This window comes from Tarenaya hassleriana, unplaced genomic scaffold (genome assembly GCF_000463585.1).
Source record: "Tarenaya hassleriana unplaced genomic scaffold, ASM46358v1 Cleome88, whole genome shotgun sequence".
In the NCBI taxonomy this organism is placed as follows: domain Eukaryota; kingdom Viridiplantae; phylum Streptophyta; class Magnoliopsida; order Brassicales; family Cleomaceae; genus Tarenaya; species Tarenaya hassleriana.
The window spans coordinates 369,966-386,548 of NW_010971205.1; the positions used below are offsets into that span (position 1 = coordinate 369,966).

Here is a 16,583-nt window from a genome sequence, read left to right on the forward strand (position 1 = left end):
ATATTGGTAAAAGTTCAACATTGCAGCACGCTTCTCAATTCATTTGTTTCCCAAATCATTTTCTTTACGTTGGGTATATATAGGAGATATTTTTCATAGTCATCTTTAGTTTTCAATACTAATTAAAAAAGAACAATAAATATAGATGTTAGTGGGCTAATGAATATGACTTTTTAATACCAATTAAAAAATAAAATAAATATAGATGTTAGTGGGCTAAACAGTTATATACATATATATAAGTTGGATGGAAGCTATTGAATTATGATAATTAAGTTGTTGTATAATGGTAAATTAATCACTTGTCTTTAACTGTTAAAAAATGTAAACGAAATTAAACAACAAATACAACAACGTTAGTCTTTTAATCATTGGGTGGAAGCTGTTGAGTCATGTTTTAATTAAAAGCATCATTGGGTCATGTTTCAATGTATAAAAAAAAAAGAAGAATATTTACAATATTTTATTAGTACTCAATATATTTTGAATGAAACATAACATATATTTTTATCATTGGATTGTATCTAACTAATAAACATGATACATATACATGTTTTCCTTATTGTAAATTCAATTAAAAAAATTAACGCAGCCACTTGTTGGATTATATATAATATTGTTCATTCAATATGTTTATTATTTTTATTGAAGTAAAATTTACAAATTTTCTAATTCGTTATGTTTATTATTTTTATATTGAAGGTAAATCTATAAATTTGTATAATTAAAATACGTATATCGTATCTTTATGTGTAAGACATAATTAGTTGTATAATAGATTTATATAGGTGAGAAAGATTATAAATAAAGATTTGAAATGAAAAAAATTAATGCAAATGACACATAGAAAAATTAAAAACAAAATGCCACACGGATGATGGCATGGAGTTGAGGTGGCTTCACCAGAATCCTTCAAACTTAATTATTTATATATAAGATAAGATTAGCATTAGTCATTCATATGATGATTTTTCAATGCACCATACCATTTCTCGTTTAATTATATTTATTTTGGGTTTGGCTTTTAAAATTTTATAAAATTTATAAGCGTTCTTATACTAAATAAATATAATCAGAATTAACACACCAATATGTCATATAGTGACATTATATTCAATTTAAATTTACAAATGTACATGCTTTTTATAAAGATGTACCTTTTTCCCTTTTTAAACTATAATAATCTATTTGTTCATTTTTTTACATATTGCCATTATATTCAAGTTATTTTTATTTGTATTACATGTCGCGTAAAGCTCAAGCAACATAAACAAAACTGGAAAAAACTAAAAATGCAGTATAATACCTACAACTACAAGCAACAAAACCTCGCGATCAAATTAGTGATGGAAAATGGACCGGCTCGGACCAGCTCTTCTCGAGCCAGTTCATTTTTTGTTTAGTCCGTTCGGTCTATTTTTTATGAGCTAGAAAAAATCTGACCCAAACCAAATTATCAAAGTTCTGAATCGCCTCGCGAGCCAGTCCGTTTTGACCAAATTATCCAATTTTTTAAAATTATATAAAAATTAATAATTTGAAGTTATACATAACAATAATTTGAAGTCATTCAACATATCATAAAATATTTAATATAACATTCCATAAAACCATATCCAAATAAAGAAAAATTAACAAAAGTTATCATTTCACGTCACAAACCAACAAAAAAATGCCATACACAAACAACATCAAAATATAACAAAAAAGTATATACCAATGCCAACATATCATGAATTCTAATTTGCTACATAAACGTTAGATGTGAAGAAATTAAAGTATGAAACCCTAATATTTTTTTAATATCAGCTCGCGATCGATTGAGCTAGTTCGGATGAGTTCGGACTCGCTGCGACCTGGATTGTTCGGTTCTTTTTATTTGGTTTTTTTATTTTTCTAGTCTAACTCGGTAAAAAAAACGAGCCAACGACGACCTGCCTCATGAATCTGGCTCATTTTGCCATCACTATCAGATTCGTCTAGTCTTGAATCAGTTTTTCTGTCATAAAGAGATTCTATTAGACTCGTATAATTTATTGGGATATTTATTATTTGAGTTTATGGTTTTGGGATATTACAATATTTAGATAATATTTGGATTAGATCTGATATTAGTATATTTTTACTAGTTTCCTATTTTCATTATCTTCTATATAAAGGGCACTTTTCTATGAAATAAAATATCATAGAATGAGATCGGATCCCTATAGCCTGCGTTATATCCATATGACTTGCCAGTGTTATTAACAGATCCACACGGGGAAGGTGCACCATCAACCTGGTTCAGGCAACGATTGAGAGATTGATGCAAAAGGGTGCCGAGAAAAACTGAGTATACTGTTGAATTTTAATCTTGATTACCTAGAAGAATTCAAAGTCAAGGATGCCATTTTCAAGAAGTTTTGGAAGGAATAATCTAGAAGTTTGTAGCAGTTTGAATGTATTGAATATGCATGATAAATGAAGTTTAAATAAATATGTGTAGAAATATGTGTTTAGGATAAGTATAAAAAGGGATGATGTGTAGAAAAAAAAAAGAGTGTTGTAAGAGAGAAAAGTCGTATGGATATATATAAAAGAGTTTTTTGAGTGTTACTTATGAATTCGAGAAGTATCACTGAGCGAGGTCCATTTTATATAGTTTTTTTAAGAGCTAACAAAGTGGTATAGAGCGGTGGTTCGTGATGGCTAGGTCGAGTATATCTTTCCCGATTCCAAAGCTCACGAAGGAGAATTATGAGAGGTGGAGTATCCAAATGAAGGCGTTTCTTGGAGGCCAAGACGTATGGGATGCAATCGAAGAGGAGTATCATGAACCGGAGGATTTGGATACGGCGACTTCTGCCGTAAAGAAAGCGGCGAAGGAGGCAACAGTGAAGGACCAAAGAGCCTTGTCATTCATCCAACTCAGCATGGATGATTCGATATTCGAGAAGATTGCACACACTACATCATCAAAGATGGCTTGGGATACATTGACGAACTCCTTCAAATGTATCGATAAAGTGAAGAAGGTGAGACTCCAATCTCTTCGTGGTGAGTTTGAAGCATTGCAAATGAAAGAATCTGAAGAAGTATTTGATTATATCTCTCGAGTGATTGCCGTGACTAACCAACTTGAGAGTAATGGTGAAAAGATGAAAGTTAGTAGAATTGTGGAGAAGATACTTCGGTCTCTCACTTCGAAGTTTGATCACATCGTTGTTGCGATCGAGGAGTCGAATGTCATCGATGACATGACGGTGGATGAGCTCACTAGTAAGCTATAAGTCCATGCAGAAAAGATTAAGAAGAGAAACATAGAACCGATCGAGCATGCGCTTCAAGCGAATGTAAATGTCGATGAGAAGGTATTTGATGATCAGAATCAAAGAGGTCGAGGTCGTGGTCGTGGACGCGGTCGAGGACGCGGTCGAGGACGCGGTCGAGATCGTGATCATGGACATAAAGATGGCCAGTGGCATCAAAACCAGAATGAATGGGGTGGAAGCTCTTCAAGAGACCGTGATAGAGGATGTTACATCCAAAGTCAATACAAACGTGACATCGAGTGTTACAAATGTCATCGTTGTGGCCATTTCTCTTATGAATGTTTTGATAGGCCGGATGAAGAAAAAGTGCAAGCCAACTATGCGAAGGAGAAAAAGGAGGTGGAAGACACTGTTTGCTAGGCATGAAATAGCCCGGATGGAGAAAGAAAGCAATTCTGGTATCTTGATACCAGTGCTAGTAACCATATGTGTGGTTACCGTCATATGTTCGTGGATATTGACGAGTCGGTAACGGGGACCACTACTTTCGGAGATCTATCCAAAATCTCCGTCAAAGGCAAAGGCAAGGTTTTGATCAAGTTGAAGAGTGGAGGCCATCAGTACATCTCAAACATGTATTATGTGCCAGGTATGAAAACCAATATTCTGAATGTTAGTCAATTACTTGAGAAATGTTATAACATTCCATCCAGGGATTAAAATATTTATCTTAGAGACGAAAAGGGGAAACTTTTGTCATGTGTTCCGATGGCTAAGAACCGAATGTTTCCGATAAACATTCAAACTGATGCGGGAAAATGCTTGAAAGCATGTTTCCAAGATGAATCTTGGTTGTGGCATCAAAGGCTTGGTCACCTAAATTTTGGGGGCTTGAAATTGTTGTCGACGAAGGTGATGGTGAATGGTTTACCACCCATTGATCAGTCAAACCAAGTGTGTGAAGGTTGCTTGGTGCAACATCGACAAAGTTTTCCAAAGGAGTCATTGACAAGAGCAAAGGAGTCATTGACAAGAGCAAAGGAGCTCCTTGAGTTGATACACACCGATGTGTGTGGCCCTCTTGAACCGCCATCTTTCGGGAATAACAGGTATTTTTTGTTGTTCATCGATGATTATAGTAGGAAAACGTGGGTTTATTTTTTGAAGAAAAAGTCAGAAGTGTTTTCGGCGTTCAAGAGGTTTAAGGCCATTGTTGAAAGACAGAGTAACTATGAAATTAAATCGTTGAGATCAGATCGGGGTGGTGAGTTTACATAAAAGGAGTTCAAGATGTTTTGTGATGAGAATGGTATTCGAATGCCGCTTACCGTTCCATATTCACTCCACAACAAAATGGCGTTGCAGAGAGAAAGAACATGACTATTTTGAATATGGTTCGAAGTATGTTGAAGAGTAAGAATCTGCCGAAGGAGTTTTGAGCTGAAGCCGTTGATTGTGCGGTTTATTTGTTGAATCGATGTCCGACGAAGAGTGTGTGGAATCGGACACCTCAAGAAGTGTGGAGTGGATACAAACCAAATGTATCTCATATGAGGATATTTGGTAGTCTTGCATATGCTCATGTCCCATAACAACGAAGGAAGAAACTTGATGATCGTAGTGTGAAATACATCTTTGTGGGATACAGTCAACAATCAAAAGGTTACAAACTATATGATCCCATTGCGAAGAAAATTAAAATCAGTCGAGATGTGATTATAGATGAAAAGAGTGCATGGGATTGAAGTTCGGATGACAAAGAGAAGTTTACTTTCTATCCTTTTGTGATAGAAAATGATCAAGAAGAGGAGCTTGAACAAGAGGTTTCGACGCCAACTCCACAATCACATTTTGAGGTTGGATCCAGCTCGGGAGTATCTTCATCAACCGAAGATAGTTCTAACGCTATTGGACCGAGAGGAACGTGAAGTTTGGAGGAGATCTATGAGGGGTTTTAACCCTAATAACCCACTTGGGTCGCAGCAATTTCAGGGTACACCACCCAGAAAAAAAAATTTTTTTTTTCAATTTTAACCCACTTTTCGATTGAAAAAGTCCAAAATACCCTTTTCGTTTTATTTTTTGCGACCTTTTTGCGACTAACATATAACTGATATACAACTAAAATAAGACGGATAATTTTTTTTACCACCTTTTTGTAACTATATTTAGAATTAATTACGAAGTCGTAATAACGAAGTTGTTTTCGAACGGATAAATATCGTGATTCATTAAGGGTAATTTCGTCTTTTTACGGAGAAAAAAATGTGTTATGTTTTTGGTGGTGTACAGGTGAAATAGATGCGACCCAAGTGGGTCATTTGAGTGATTTTCCCGATCTATGATCTCAATCAACATCAAACTTTGTTTTGTCTTTTTGCAGATAAGGAACCGATCAACTTTGTTGAGTCGTTGGAGAAGGGAATGTGGAAGAAAAGAGAAATTATGTCACCAGTTTGGCATGGAAGAATCACGCTTAGGAGGGAGTATTGAATTTTAATCTTGATTACCTAGAAGAATTCAAAGTCAAGGATGCCATTTTCAAGAAGCTTTGGAAGGATTTGAACAAATAATATCTCTATTTGTAATGAAAAGTCACAAGATTTGATCAAATATTTGTTGATTTTTTTGGTAATCTAGAAGTTTGTAGAAGTTTGAATGTATTGAATATACATGGGGAATGAAGTTTAAATAAATGTGTGTAGAAATATGTATTTAGGATAAGTATAAAAAGGGGTGATGTGTAGGAAGAAAAACACAAGGAAAAAACACATGAAGAAAAAAAAGAGTGTTGTAAGAGAGAAAAGTCGTATGGATATATATGAAAGAGTTTTTTGAGTGTTACTTGTGAATTCGGGAAGTATTACTGAGCGAGGTCCATTTTATATAGTTTTTTTAAGAGCTAACATATACAACCATGGCTTCAGCCAGCGGAATTTTCAGATGGTCATATCCTTAAGCAGCTACGTATACTGATTGAACGATGCAACTCTTCTGATAGGAATAGCCGGAAGCACAGGAGCACGGAAACAGAAACGAAGACATGACGTCAGACTCTTTGTTCAGAGTCGACGATCGACCAATCGTGCATGGTCCGAGAATGCGAACGACCGATCGTCACCAAAACGAACGCTCGATCGCATCGTCTGAGCGTTTCAATGAATTTTATCTCTGAGAGGACTCTCGATCGTATCGTCTGAAATTTTAAATATTAAAATATCCTAGATTGGTACTTCGAATATTAAAATATTTTAATTTAATATCATAACCACTAAATCGAAAGCAACAATATCGATTTATTTTTAAGTTAAAAATAATATCTAATTTATAAATCGTGGTTAAAGTCGGTGTTGAAAATTATCATTTATTTTATAAGTTAAGATATCGATTTAGAATATTTTAAGTTATCAATTTAAAATATTTTAATATTTGAACCATTAATTTAAAATACTTTAATATTTAATGTATTAATTAAATCAAATTAAAATTTTAAATAGTTATTTGATATATTTTATAAAGTTTGTATATTTTGTACGGATAATGAAGTAATGAATATACCATCTTTTTTTCCTTTTAAATAAGAACACATAAAATAATAAACAATTAAATAAATATTTAAATAAAATCTCTAAAATCCTTACCAAGAGTGAAAGCCTTTTTTCCCCCAGCTTCTCTTGATCTCGCAGTCTGATTATATATATTTTCCCGTAATTTCCTGAACTAAATTATGTGAAAATAAAAAATAAAAGTTCCCCTTTTTCGGTGTAATCTGTTTGTGAGATAAGCCCCCAATTGACTTTGATCATTATCCCCCTCGAATCTTGGTCTCTCTCTCTCTTTTTAGTTTTGTTATTTATTTATTTATTTATTTGTATTTTGGTTTGCTCAATCACTTCTTCGAAGTGAGGAGGTAACTTTTGAAAAAGTTTTTTTTTTTAATTTATTAATTTCTTGTTGATTTTGTTTTCTGGGTGTTTATGATTCGATTGCTTTTGGAGAAAATTAGGTTGCTTCTCTTCAGAATCTGTATCAGATAGTTGATTTTCTTGTTGGTTGTGTCAGATTTGTTTTTGGGGTGACCGGGTGTTTTTTTTTTATATCAAAGTTCACACTAATTTCGGGTCGGTGAACATGGATGAACTCCTCAAGAACATATGGAATGCCTTGGTTAAAAACCGGATCTTTTCGGGTGATCGAGGCTCAGAAAAAACCAGTATGAATGTGCTATTTCATGTGTTTTGCCTGACCGGGAGTTCCTCGGATATCAATGCCGAGGAGAGGCAGATCACGAGCTCTTCAGCTACTGCTACTTGGCAATCTGGTGGTGGTAATGGAGTAAATCTTCAGAGGCAAGGCTCGTTAATGAGGTCTGGAGAGTCTTGATCACCAAGGAGAGCAACGAAAATAAATAACGGTGGTAATGGCGGGTCGAGTGCTCCAAGGAGGCAACATACTTCAGGAGAAATGACTCTGGAGGATTTTTGGTCCGTTCTGGGGTTGTAAGAGAAGGTAACTACGCTATCAGTAACGGGTTTTACCCTTACAGCAATGCCCGGTTTGGCTTCCGGGGTTCATCAGGCTAATAGTGGCAGCATATCATTCGGGATATAAAAAATTGTATGAGCTTTCGTCAACCAGAACCAGGTCTAGTCCTCAAAGTGGATGGCACAAGGCAGCAGCTGCAACAGCAGCCACAGCGACAGTTATTACAACCTCGGACGCAGCTGCAGCCACAAACCCTTTTCCCGAAACAAGTGAATGCGGCATTAGCTGGAGTTCCAGGCAATTCTGTTAAGAATAGCAGCAGTTTAATTGGTTTGGAACTGAGGTTTGCTGTTTCTGCAACTTCTCCAGGGACAAGTAGTGCAGATACTGATTATTTATCCTCGGTTCCTTATATTTTGGTCGGAAAAGGAGAAGCAATGTGACAGTTGAGAAGGTTATCAAGCGAAGACAAAAGAGAATGATCAGGACTCGGGAATCCACTGCTAGATCAAGGGCTCGAAAGCAGGTGAGTGTTGTTAATCTCTTACTGAAATCTCATCAGCACCATGGATTTGAACCTTGATTTCGATATTTTCGGTGAGTTTAGGCTTTTACACCTTGGAACTGGAAGCTGAAGTTGAAAAGCTCAAGAAACTGAACCAAGAAAATTGCACAAAATCTATCTCTGCTTCGTGACTCTCCTTTTAGAGTTTGGCATTGGCAGTTGAGAAAAACTGAGCTTTCACTCTGTGACAGCCCAAAACGACGGAAATGCTGAAGAATGAGGTAAATATTTCCTCGACTTTGGACAGGTTTTCTTTATCATTCTGTGTTCTGTATCTGTTAACCTCTGCAAATGCTCGTCCCACACGCTCTGAATGTGATTTTCGAGTTTACAACCTGCATTCTTGTTCTTTATAAGCTCAACCCTATAAAGTAGTGATCCATCAAATCCCAGAAGTCCTGTGCATTTCTGTTTTTTCCGAGGCAATACCCTTGGTCTCGAGTGATTCTTTACCTTCTTTTGGCAGCTCGAGGAACCGATGAATCGCCCCGTGGGAAGGCAAGAGGAAATGCTTGAGAAGAACACCAACTGACCCGTGGTAAGGTGAGCGAATAAAGCAAACGGAAACCGGGTAAACAAAAATGCAAGAAGAAAGAACTAGTTTTAATTTTATTACCTGAAAAATCTAGGGCTAGTTTTACATCTGATGTTTATAAAGTTTCAATGAACGTGAATGATATTTTCGTGTGGTCGAGCTTTATACTCACATATATATGTGCGCGTGTGTGTATATTTGCCTATTTTATATAACATGTTTTGAAGAATGAGAAAAATGGCATTATGAGAAAATGTGTTTGGTTTCTAACATTGTAATGAGAAAGAACCAGAAAAATACTATTCAGAAGCAGAAGCAGGAGGAGGAGAAGGATGACTCAGAAAGAGACCTGATTCGTAGGAGAGCCCGTCTCCAGCAGGAAACTGCGGCTGCAATGCGACCGAGAAGTCGTGCTGGACGAAGAAGGCAAGCCTCGGATGATATCCCCACTCTGAAATCCCGACGAATCCTCTCCTCTCCCTGACCGTCTCTTCCTACCGCCACCGCCACTCCTCCTTCCTCCTCTCCCTTCATCCTCCTCTACCGCCTTTTCAAACCCGCTATGCAACGGGTCACAACACTCGTAAATCAGCCTCAGTACTTGCTTTATCGATGGCCTTAACCGTCCCTCTTTCTCCGTGCACCATCTCACCACCGTGATCATTGTCTCGAGCTGTTCCCCATCTATGCAGTCCTCGATTCTTGGGTCCACAAGATCCCCGTGTCTCGATTCCTGCAGCATTAAAGGCTGAGATGTTTCCACAATGTTTCTACCCTCGTCCACCACTCTTCTTCCCGTTATTATTTCCAGTAACACAACCCCATAGCTGTACACATCGCTCTTCTCTGTCAGTTCTTGAGTTACAATGTACTCGGGATCCACATAACCTGAAACACAAACCGTGTTATTGGTTAAAAACCGGATCTTTTCGGGTGATCGAGGCTCAGAAAAAACCAGTATGAATGTGCTATTTCATGTGTTTTGCCTGACCGGGAGTTCCTCGGATATCGGTATTAACGGGTTCAAAGCTAATGGAGCCATCTCTTGAAGCATGTGCAAGGCCGAAATCAGCAAGCTTGGAACAAAAATCCAAAACAAAAAAGGAAGACAAAAAATCAGTTTCCCCGAGAACGAGCAATATACCAAGGAACCGAACTTTACAAACCTTGGCAACAAAGTTGTCGTCGAGTAATATGTTGCTGGACTTGATGTCCCGGTGACATAGAGGCGGGTCGCAGTAGAAATGAAGATATTCCTAGAGAAAAAGCTCGGTAAATATTTTACAAACCCATCGGGTTTTAGTTATCTGAGAAACGCGGTTATAGATTTTCGGGTATTTACCAATGCATTGGCCACATCAATTGCTATCTTCATTCTCGTTCTCCAACTAAGAGGAGGTTTTTCTGCAGCTGCATGTAAATGGTAAGGTTCAAACACTCCAAAATAAGCATACGCCTTAGTTTCTAAAGAAGAGATAGTAGTTTGAAGGTGAATATGTACAATGTAAATGATCCTTTAAGCTTCCATTCGCCATGAATTCGTATATGAGAAACCTGCAAGTTGAGATCGAGTGGATAAACTTTCATATTTCGATCAAATTATAGTTCCACATACTCAGAAAAAATGATTCGGAAGAGAACAGATGATTTACCTCTCGTTCTTTTTAACGCAAAAACCTTTCAAAGCGACGAGATGACGGTGATGGAGCCTAGCGAGAAGCTCGATCTCTCTGCAGAACTCGTCTTCTGCTTGTTTGGAAACCTTGTCCATTCTCTTCACAGCCCCAACAAACCCGTCGCTGAATTCAGCTTTGTAAACGGTCCCGAAACCTCCTCGCCCGATCATGGTGTTGAAATCACCCGTCGCTTTCTTCATTTCCTTGAAGTTGAATCTCCTAAAACCCGAAGAATTGCCTGCAAGATTCGCTCAACCGAGAAAAGAAAAGTTGAATCGTTTTTGGTGAGCTTAGAAATAACAGTTACTAATTTCCGTTAAGAAGAGTTTTGTACCTTCGTGAAGCTTCAACACGGGCCGCGGGGAAGGAAAAGTTTTGGTGGGATTTCCATCTTTCTTCTCGTCGTCAACAAGTTCCCGGCTTTTTCTACGGATAAGAACTATCAAGATTACAAGCATCATAAGGGCAGTGGCTGTAACCGCGATTCCAATGACGGGGACTACCGTCAAGTGGAATGATCGATGGCTTTTACTTGGTGGCAATTGGATAACATAGTTGCTGCTCGGGCTAACAGCGATATCGGGACTTGTAGAAGCTCCCGGGCTTATCGAAGATGACGATGATCCTGAAGCTATTATCAACAAAAATCATAACGGAGAATACATAATCCGAAGCTGATATGTTACGAGAAAACTATCGGTACAACACTAGAAACCCTTTTCTTCCTTTCCCGTCTTAAATTTACACGAGATCTAAAACAATATTATCTAAAACACAATGCTCGTACCGCCTTTTGTAAGTCGATGCTCATGTCTTAAATGGACAACTAGACAACAGTTACTGTCTCGGGACATTTCCATAAATAGAAACCATAATACATATAGTTCCGACACTCGAGAAATGGAAACTGCGAGAACAGTTGTATATACCTGAAGGGATATTAAGCTCGGAGACCTGAAAGAAACAGCTAGCGAGTAGAAGAGCTGATGCATTGTCGGCCGGGCTTGCTAATGCAACGTAAGTAGCATCACGGCAAGTACTCAAAGTAACGTTAGTTTCTTCACCTATAAGGTTCCGAAGGTACGTGATAGCGGAGTTCAAGCACTTCCTGCATTCATTTCCACCTGAGAGTGGGAGTCTGCAATTCCCCGAAACTTCACCAAATCTCGGGGACTGAAGCATTTGGGTTACTGTTGTTCGGCCTTGACAATCATAGTTAACGAGAATCTTGGTCCCTAACCCACAGAAAACAGTCGCATTCCGGGGAACTCCATATAGTTCCATGGATCTAGAGATGGAACTAAGGCAGATCTCAGACAAATCGGGTGTAACCCCGAGACCAGTTGTGTAATTCGCATAACGGGCGATGGATACCGCGAGAAAAGCGTTCATATAACGGCAGCATTTTCCTCGATCGGCGTTGTTGTTCGAGCACATAGAAGCCACAAGTGTGAAGTTTGATGAACTCAAGTCCAATGGGCAATCTGTGAACAGAATTAGGCATTAATCACTTGCAAAGATCCTAATTCGACACATCAAATTAGGAACATTGGATTATAAATCATGAACCCTAACTTATTGAGCCCTAACCCATACTTCAAACTCTCAAGATTTTCATCTCCATTTCCAAAGATCATCAATTTCGTTTCGTCTACACAATCCCTAAGCAGAAAAGGCCCAAAATCAATACAGAGTATTTGCATGTAAGCAACCAATCATACTCCAAATTCAAACAAATAAACCAAAACACCCAAAGAACATTGTTCAGGTGATAGCCATTGAAAGATAAACAAGAGATATCTGCAAACCCAAAAGCTGAAAACGTCAAAAGATTCAATATTTCATCCAAAATCAACATCACTATCTCCGAATTTAGCCCAACACAGGTGAATGGAACGTTGCCGCAGAGCAAGAATGACAACGAAGCTTCTCAAAGAGAGACAAATGATTATGGCGATGAAGCACACAAAAGAAACGAAAGCAAACCTGCTGCCATTAATGAAGGCAACTGGGTTCCAAGAAACGCCATTAATACCACCAAGAAAGCTTGCCCACGAACCACCATGACCAAATACCAGTGAGAGAGAGAGAGAGAGAGAGACGTTATAAAAGGTCAATGCGAGGTCCCTGCAAGTACGACATTTGAGGTTTGTGGTCAGTGACACCCAAGCAGATTAAGAGGGATAGAGAGAGACATCCCTACTTTCTGATGACAACGATGACATATAAAGTGCCTGAACTTAATTTTATATTACTTTTATATCCAAAACTTCTTAAGTATCAAAACACCCCCTCACCTTGACATGAAATTGAAAAAACTCATTATTTTCATCTAAAATGATTAATATCTTTTTTTAGCATCATTAATCTGATATTTGGTAAATGAAGTCGGTTTTATATTTTAGTATCTGAATAAATATTAAATTATTGTAAATGGTCGAGTAAATATTTAAGTTGTCTTTTGGTGTCCAATCTAATTAATTACTAAAGTTTTTTGGATATCCAATCAAATACTGGCTTTGTATTTTGACATCCAATCAAAATATAGTAAAAAAAAGAAATCAAATATAAAATTAACATCTAAACTCATACTAAAATATACAATCATTATTTAATTAGATGTAAAAACAATAAATTAGATATTAATTTAAAACACCTAATTTAGAATTAAATTAGATATAAAAACTGATGATAAAATATAATAAATTTCGTGTTTGTTACAATCATATATGATAATTTAATATTTATTTAGATAAAAAAAATTAAAATAGGCTTTTTTTTATTTAGATAAAAACCTTTTGTCATCTTTCTTAGAGAAAGAGAAAGATAATTATGAGAATGGGAATATGATTTCGTGTTTGGTAAGAGAGGGAGACAAGGATCTTATACAAAATGGCTGCTGTGGTCGGGCGCTTTGCTGGGGAACACGTTGGTTGAATCCTCACTTCCTATGTTTTTTTCTAATATTTAATGTCGAATTAAATTTAACATTGAATTAATGAAAAATGCCATGTGGACCCTTATAATACATACATATATATATATATGTATACATACATAGCGGCCCCTCTATGTCACATTCATGGCACTGTACTATACCTCTGAATATGGTATGTTCAGGTTCATACATCATACAATCATACTCGTAATATTATTTTAAAAGTATGTTGTCAATTTCCTTATGATTCGAATTTTATTATATATAACTATACACAAATTGTAGGACAATTATTATGGCAATGATATTGTACTATAGTTCGGAATGTGATTTGTCTTAGGTTCACACTTGATATTTATAATAGTACATATAAAAGAACCTAGTTATGAAATTCGTTTCGAAAAAGATATAGCCAGACCAAAAATTAGGTAATTTAATACTTGGTTGTATCACAACAAAACAACCCATTATTAGTGGAAAGTTTATCCAAAATAATTAGAGACCTAACGGTCCTAAATTCTCAAATCATTGACGTATTCATTATATAAAATTTATCTTTAATATATATATATATATAATTTTACCACATAATTAATTAGAAAAAATCGTTAAAAAGTATGTATTGTTTTCTGGTCTCAAACTAATATGTAGACTAATTTATTAGCCGATAAACTCCAAACTTGATCCAATCAACTTATATATTCCTATATTTTTGCAATCGTTAACCAACATATCTCTGTCATATGATGGCGTTCCGTTAACATCAACTCACAAAACACGTCAATGCCACATCGGATTAATGATCCATGTCAATGCCTGGCCTAGATCCAGGCCATGTCTTCTCCTTCTTCCTCCTGTAATTGTCCCATGAAAATGTTTAATATAGAGGAGAACTAACGTAAAGTTGGAAAAAGAAAATGTTAAGACACGGAAAAAGGCTTCAAGAAGAAAAATGAAAGAAACAAGTTGTAATGTCCCAACGGCTACTAGCTTCTAATCAGCCCTAAATCTTCCTTAAATGATGCCACTTGAATGTAGATTGACGCTCCAATATTCTTGGTAGATTTTGTCTTGGTGATTCCTCGTTTAAGCTCTCTTGGCTCTTCAGTGTTGATTTAGTATTCAAGTGACCGTGAGTTCTGATCGTGCCAATCTAGGTGAATGGATGGTCAAGTAATAAATACCTAAACTAAGATGATTCCACAAGGATACATATTTAATGTAGTACCAGGGTCGGACACAGAGATCAAGAGATGATGGTGTCGATGGTGATCCCAGCGAAGGTCGATAGCAAGATAATTGGTTGGTTGGGAAAGAACTATAACTAAAGGCACCGTAGGTTCGAGGGTTCACCAATGCTACAGACTATCTAAATAGATGTGGTTGGTTTGCAGTCTAAGGTCGATTCAAGAAACTCTAACCTCTATCCTAGAACGCGTCCGTCAGAGATCTTCGTTCTCTAACTAACGCTTTCCTATCAGCTTCCACATCTTTAGGTCTACGTTAGAAACATTAACGTCTGCTATCATAGTTCTTAGGTCGAATTAAGAATTTCTTATCAAGTCCAACCTATGCGTTCAGAATTAATAATTGAGTCTATCTTATGAACGAATTCCGATATTAATTAATCCAAATTCCTTTGCAATTAACTAATTCAAGTTCAATTCTATAGAGTGATCAATCCTAAGATAATATTACGTTCAATTAATAAAACTGGATCTAACTTAAACATGCATTCAACTGTTTAAGCACATTGATAATTCCATAACATGGCTAGACTCTCTAACCTAAAGTAAGTAACCTACTCACACATCAGGAAGGAAAGCAAAGTAAACATGGATGTTAAAAATCTCCATATCGATGTTTTCTAACATCGATATTCTCCCACAATGTCAAGATCTTGAGGTTATAGAAGGTCGATATCGATGTTATAAAAAGTCGATATCTGGACTGCTCAGATCTCGAGGTATGGAACATCGATATCGATGTTCGGAAACGTCTAGATCGGGAAATCTTTAAATCTGATCTCGAGGTGGATGGAAACGTCGATATCGATGTTGAGGGACGTCGATATCGATGTTTTAAACGTCGATATCGATGTTCTCAACATCGAAATTCTCCCTTTTCGCTCCGAAGTCCGTTTCTCGCCCGTGACAAGTCCGTGACCTTAGCTCATCTGTGATCGTCCACTTAGTCCAATTAAGCTAAAAAAAATACCGTTTTAGCTCCATTTTCGTCCAATTACGTGGATATTCCTGAAATTATATCAAAGAGCAAAGAAAACGGTATTTGTATACAAAATGTGTTGTGATGAGGACATCGTAGCCACTAGCGATGCATTGGACAAAAACTTGGACGAGAGCTCGGAGGAGACGAAATTAAGGCATGGAGCTAGGAGCTCAAACGAAATGCATGGAGCTAGGATCTCAACCATAGAAGGACGAGCTATCAAATAACAAGGTGATCCACGTCCAAGAAGAGCCAAGGATGGTTGTACAAAAAACGAAGGATGCATCTCTAGGTTTTTCGGGCCGAACCACCATTGACTCGAGCCAAAACACGAGCTCCTTCCCTTCGGATCAACCAAGACATGAAACCTCATCTCCTTTCAAGACTAAGTGTCATCCAAGTCAAGACAAGTCACCAAAGGAAGCTTCTTGGATTGCAAGGAACCTCCAACAACTAGTATCTTCTCAACCGCCACCATTAATGACCAAGGCTCCACCTATCTTGCATGTAGATTGATCATTAATGTATTTCTAGCTGTTGTTACCTACTTAATCCTCTATAAATATGTTGTAAGAACTCCATTTCGTACAGATTTGTTGAATGAAAGTTTCTCTTTGTCGAGTTTAATCATTCCTTCTCGGTTTGTCCGATTTCGTGCTCGGTTTGTCCGACAATCCTGTCTTGGTCTGTCCGAGACCCTATCTTTCGATTTTTCATCCATTCCTCCACTTTAGGATTGAGTTCGAATGCCAGTCTAGGCCTGTGATTGATTCTAAAGCCATCCCCTTTAACCACCGAAAACCATCCTTCATTTCCTTGCGTGAGTTCGAGTGCCTTCGATCCGAAGCGCGGGTGATCGCGTTAGGGACTGTTTCTAACCATCCATCGATGTGCTTGCATCATT

The 16,583-nt window shown here is 37.1% G+C and overlaps 2 protein-coding genes and 1 long non-coding RNA gene across 4 annotated transcripts; 2 read left to right on the top strand and 1 right to left on the bottom strand.

Moving 5' to 3' along the window:
* The first annotated feature begins 2,684 nt into the window (after nucleotides 1-2,684).
* LOC104803469 lies at nucleotides 2,685-3,269 on the top strand. The gene has a single exon (XM_010527400.1). The coding sequence runs from the start codon at nucleotides 2,685-2,687 to the stop codon at nucleotides 3,267-3,269; it is 585 nt and encodes a 194-aa protein (XP_010525702.1).
* Nucleotides 3,270-7,523: 4,254 nt separating this feature from the next.
* LOC104803457 lies at nucleotides 7,524-8,938 on the top strand. The gene is made up of 3 exons (XR_770211.2): nucleotides 7,524-8,262; nucleotides 8,344-8,522; nucleotides 8,768-8,938. It is a non-coding gene; the product is annotated as an uncharacterized LOC104803457 (long non-coding RNA).
* Nucleotides 8,939-9,072: 134 nt separating this feature from the next.
* On the bottom strand, nucleotides 9,073-12,694 carry LOC104803456 (probable receptor-like protein kinase At1g49730). 2 transcript variants are annotated; one of them, XM_010527391.1, is made up of 9 exons: nucleotides 12,499-12,694; nucleotides 11,442-11,996; nucleotides 10,847-11,137; nucleotides 10,489-10,750; nucleotides 10,338-10,390; nucleotides 10,179-10,246; nucleotides 10,003-10,092; nucleotides 9,828-9,912; nucleotides 9,073-9,724 (listed from the first exon to the last, which is right to left on the bottom strand). In XM_010527391.1, exons 1-9 carry the CDS (start codon nucleotides 12,575-12,577, stop codon nucleotides 9,174-9,176), a joined length of 2,034 nt encoding a protein of 677 aa, XP_010525693.1. In that variant the 5' UTR covers nucleotides 12,578-12,694; the 3' UTR covers nucleotides 9,073-9,173. The 2 variants fall into 2 exon arrangements, with proteins under 2 accessions (XP_010525693.1, XP_010525691.1); XM_010527389.1 differs by having other exon boundaries at nucleotides 9,074-9,724; nucleotides 10,847-11,143.
* Nucleotides 12,695-16,583: the final 3,889 nt, after the last annotated feature.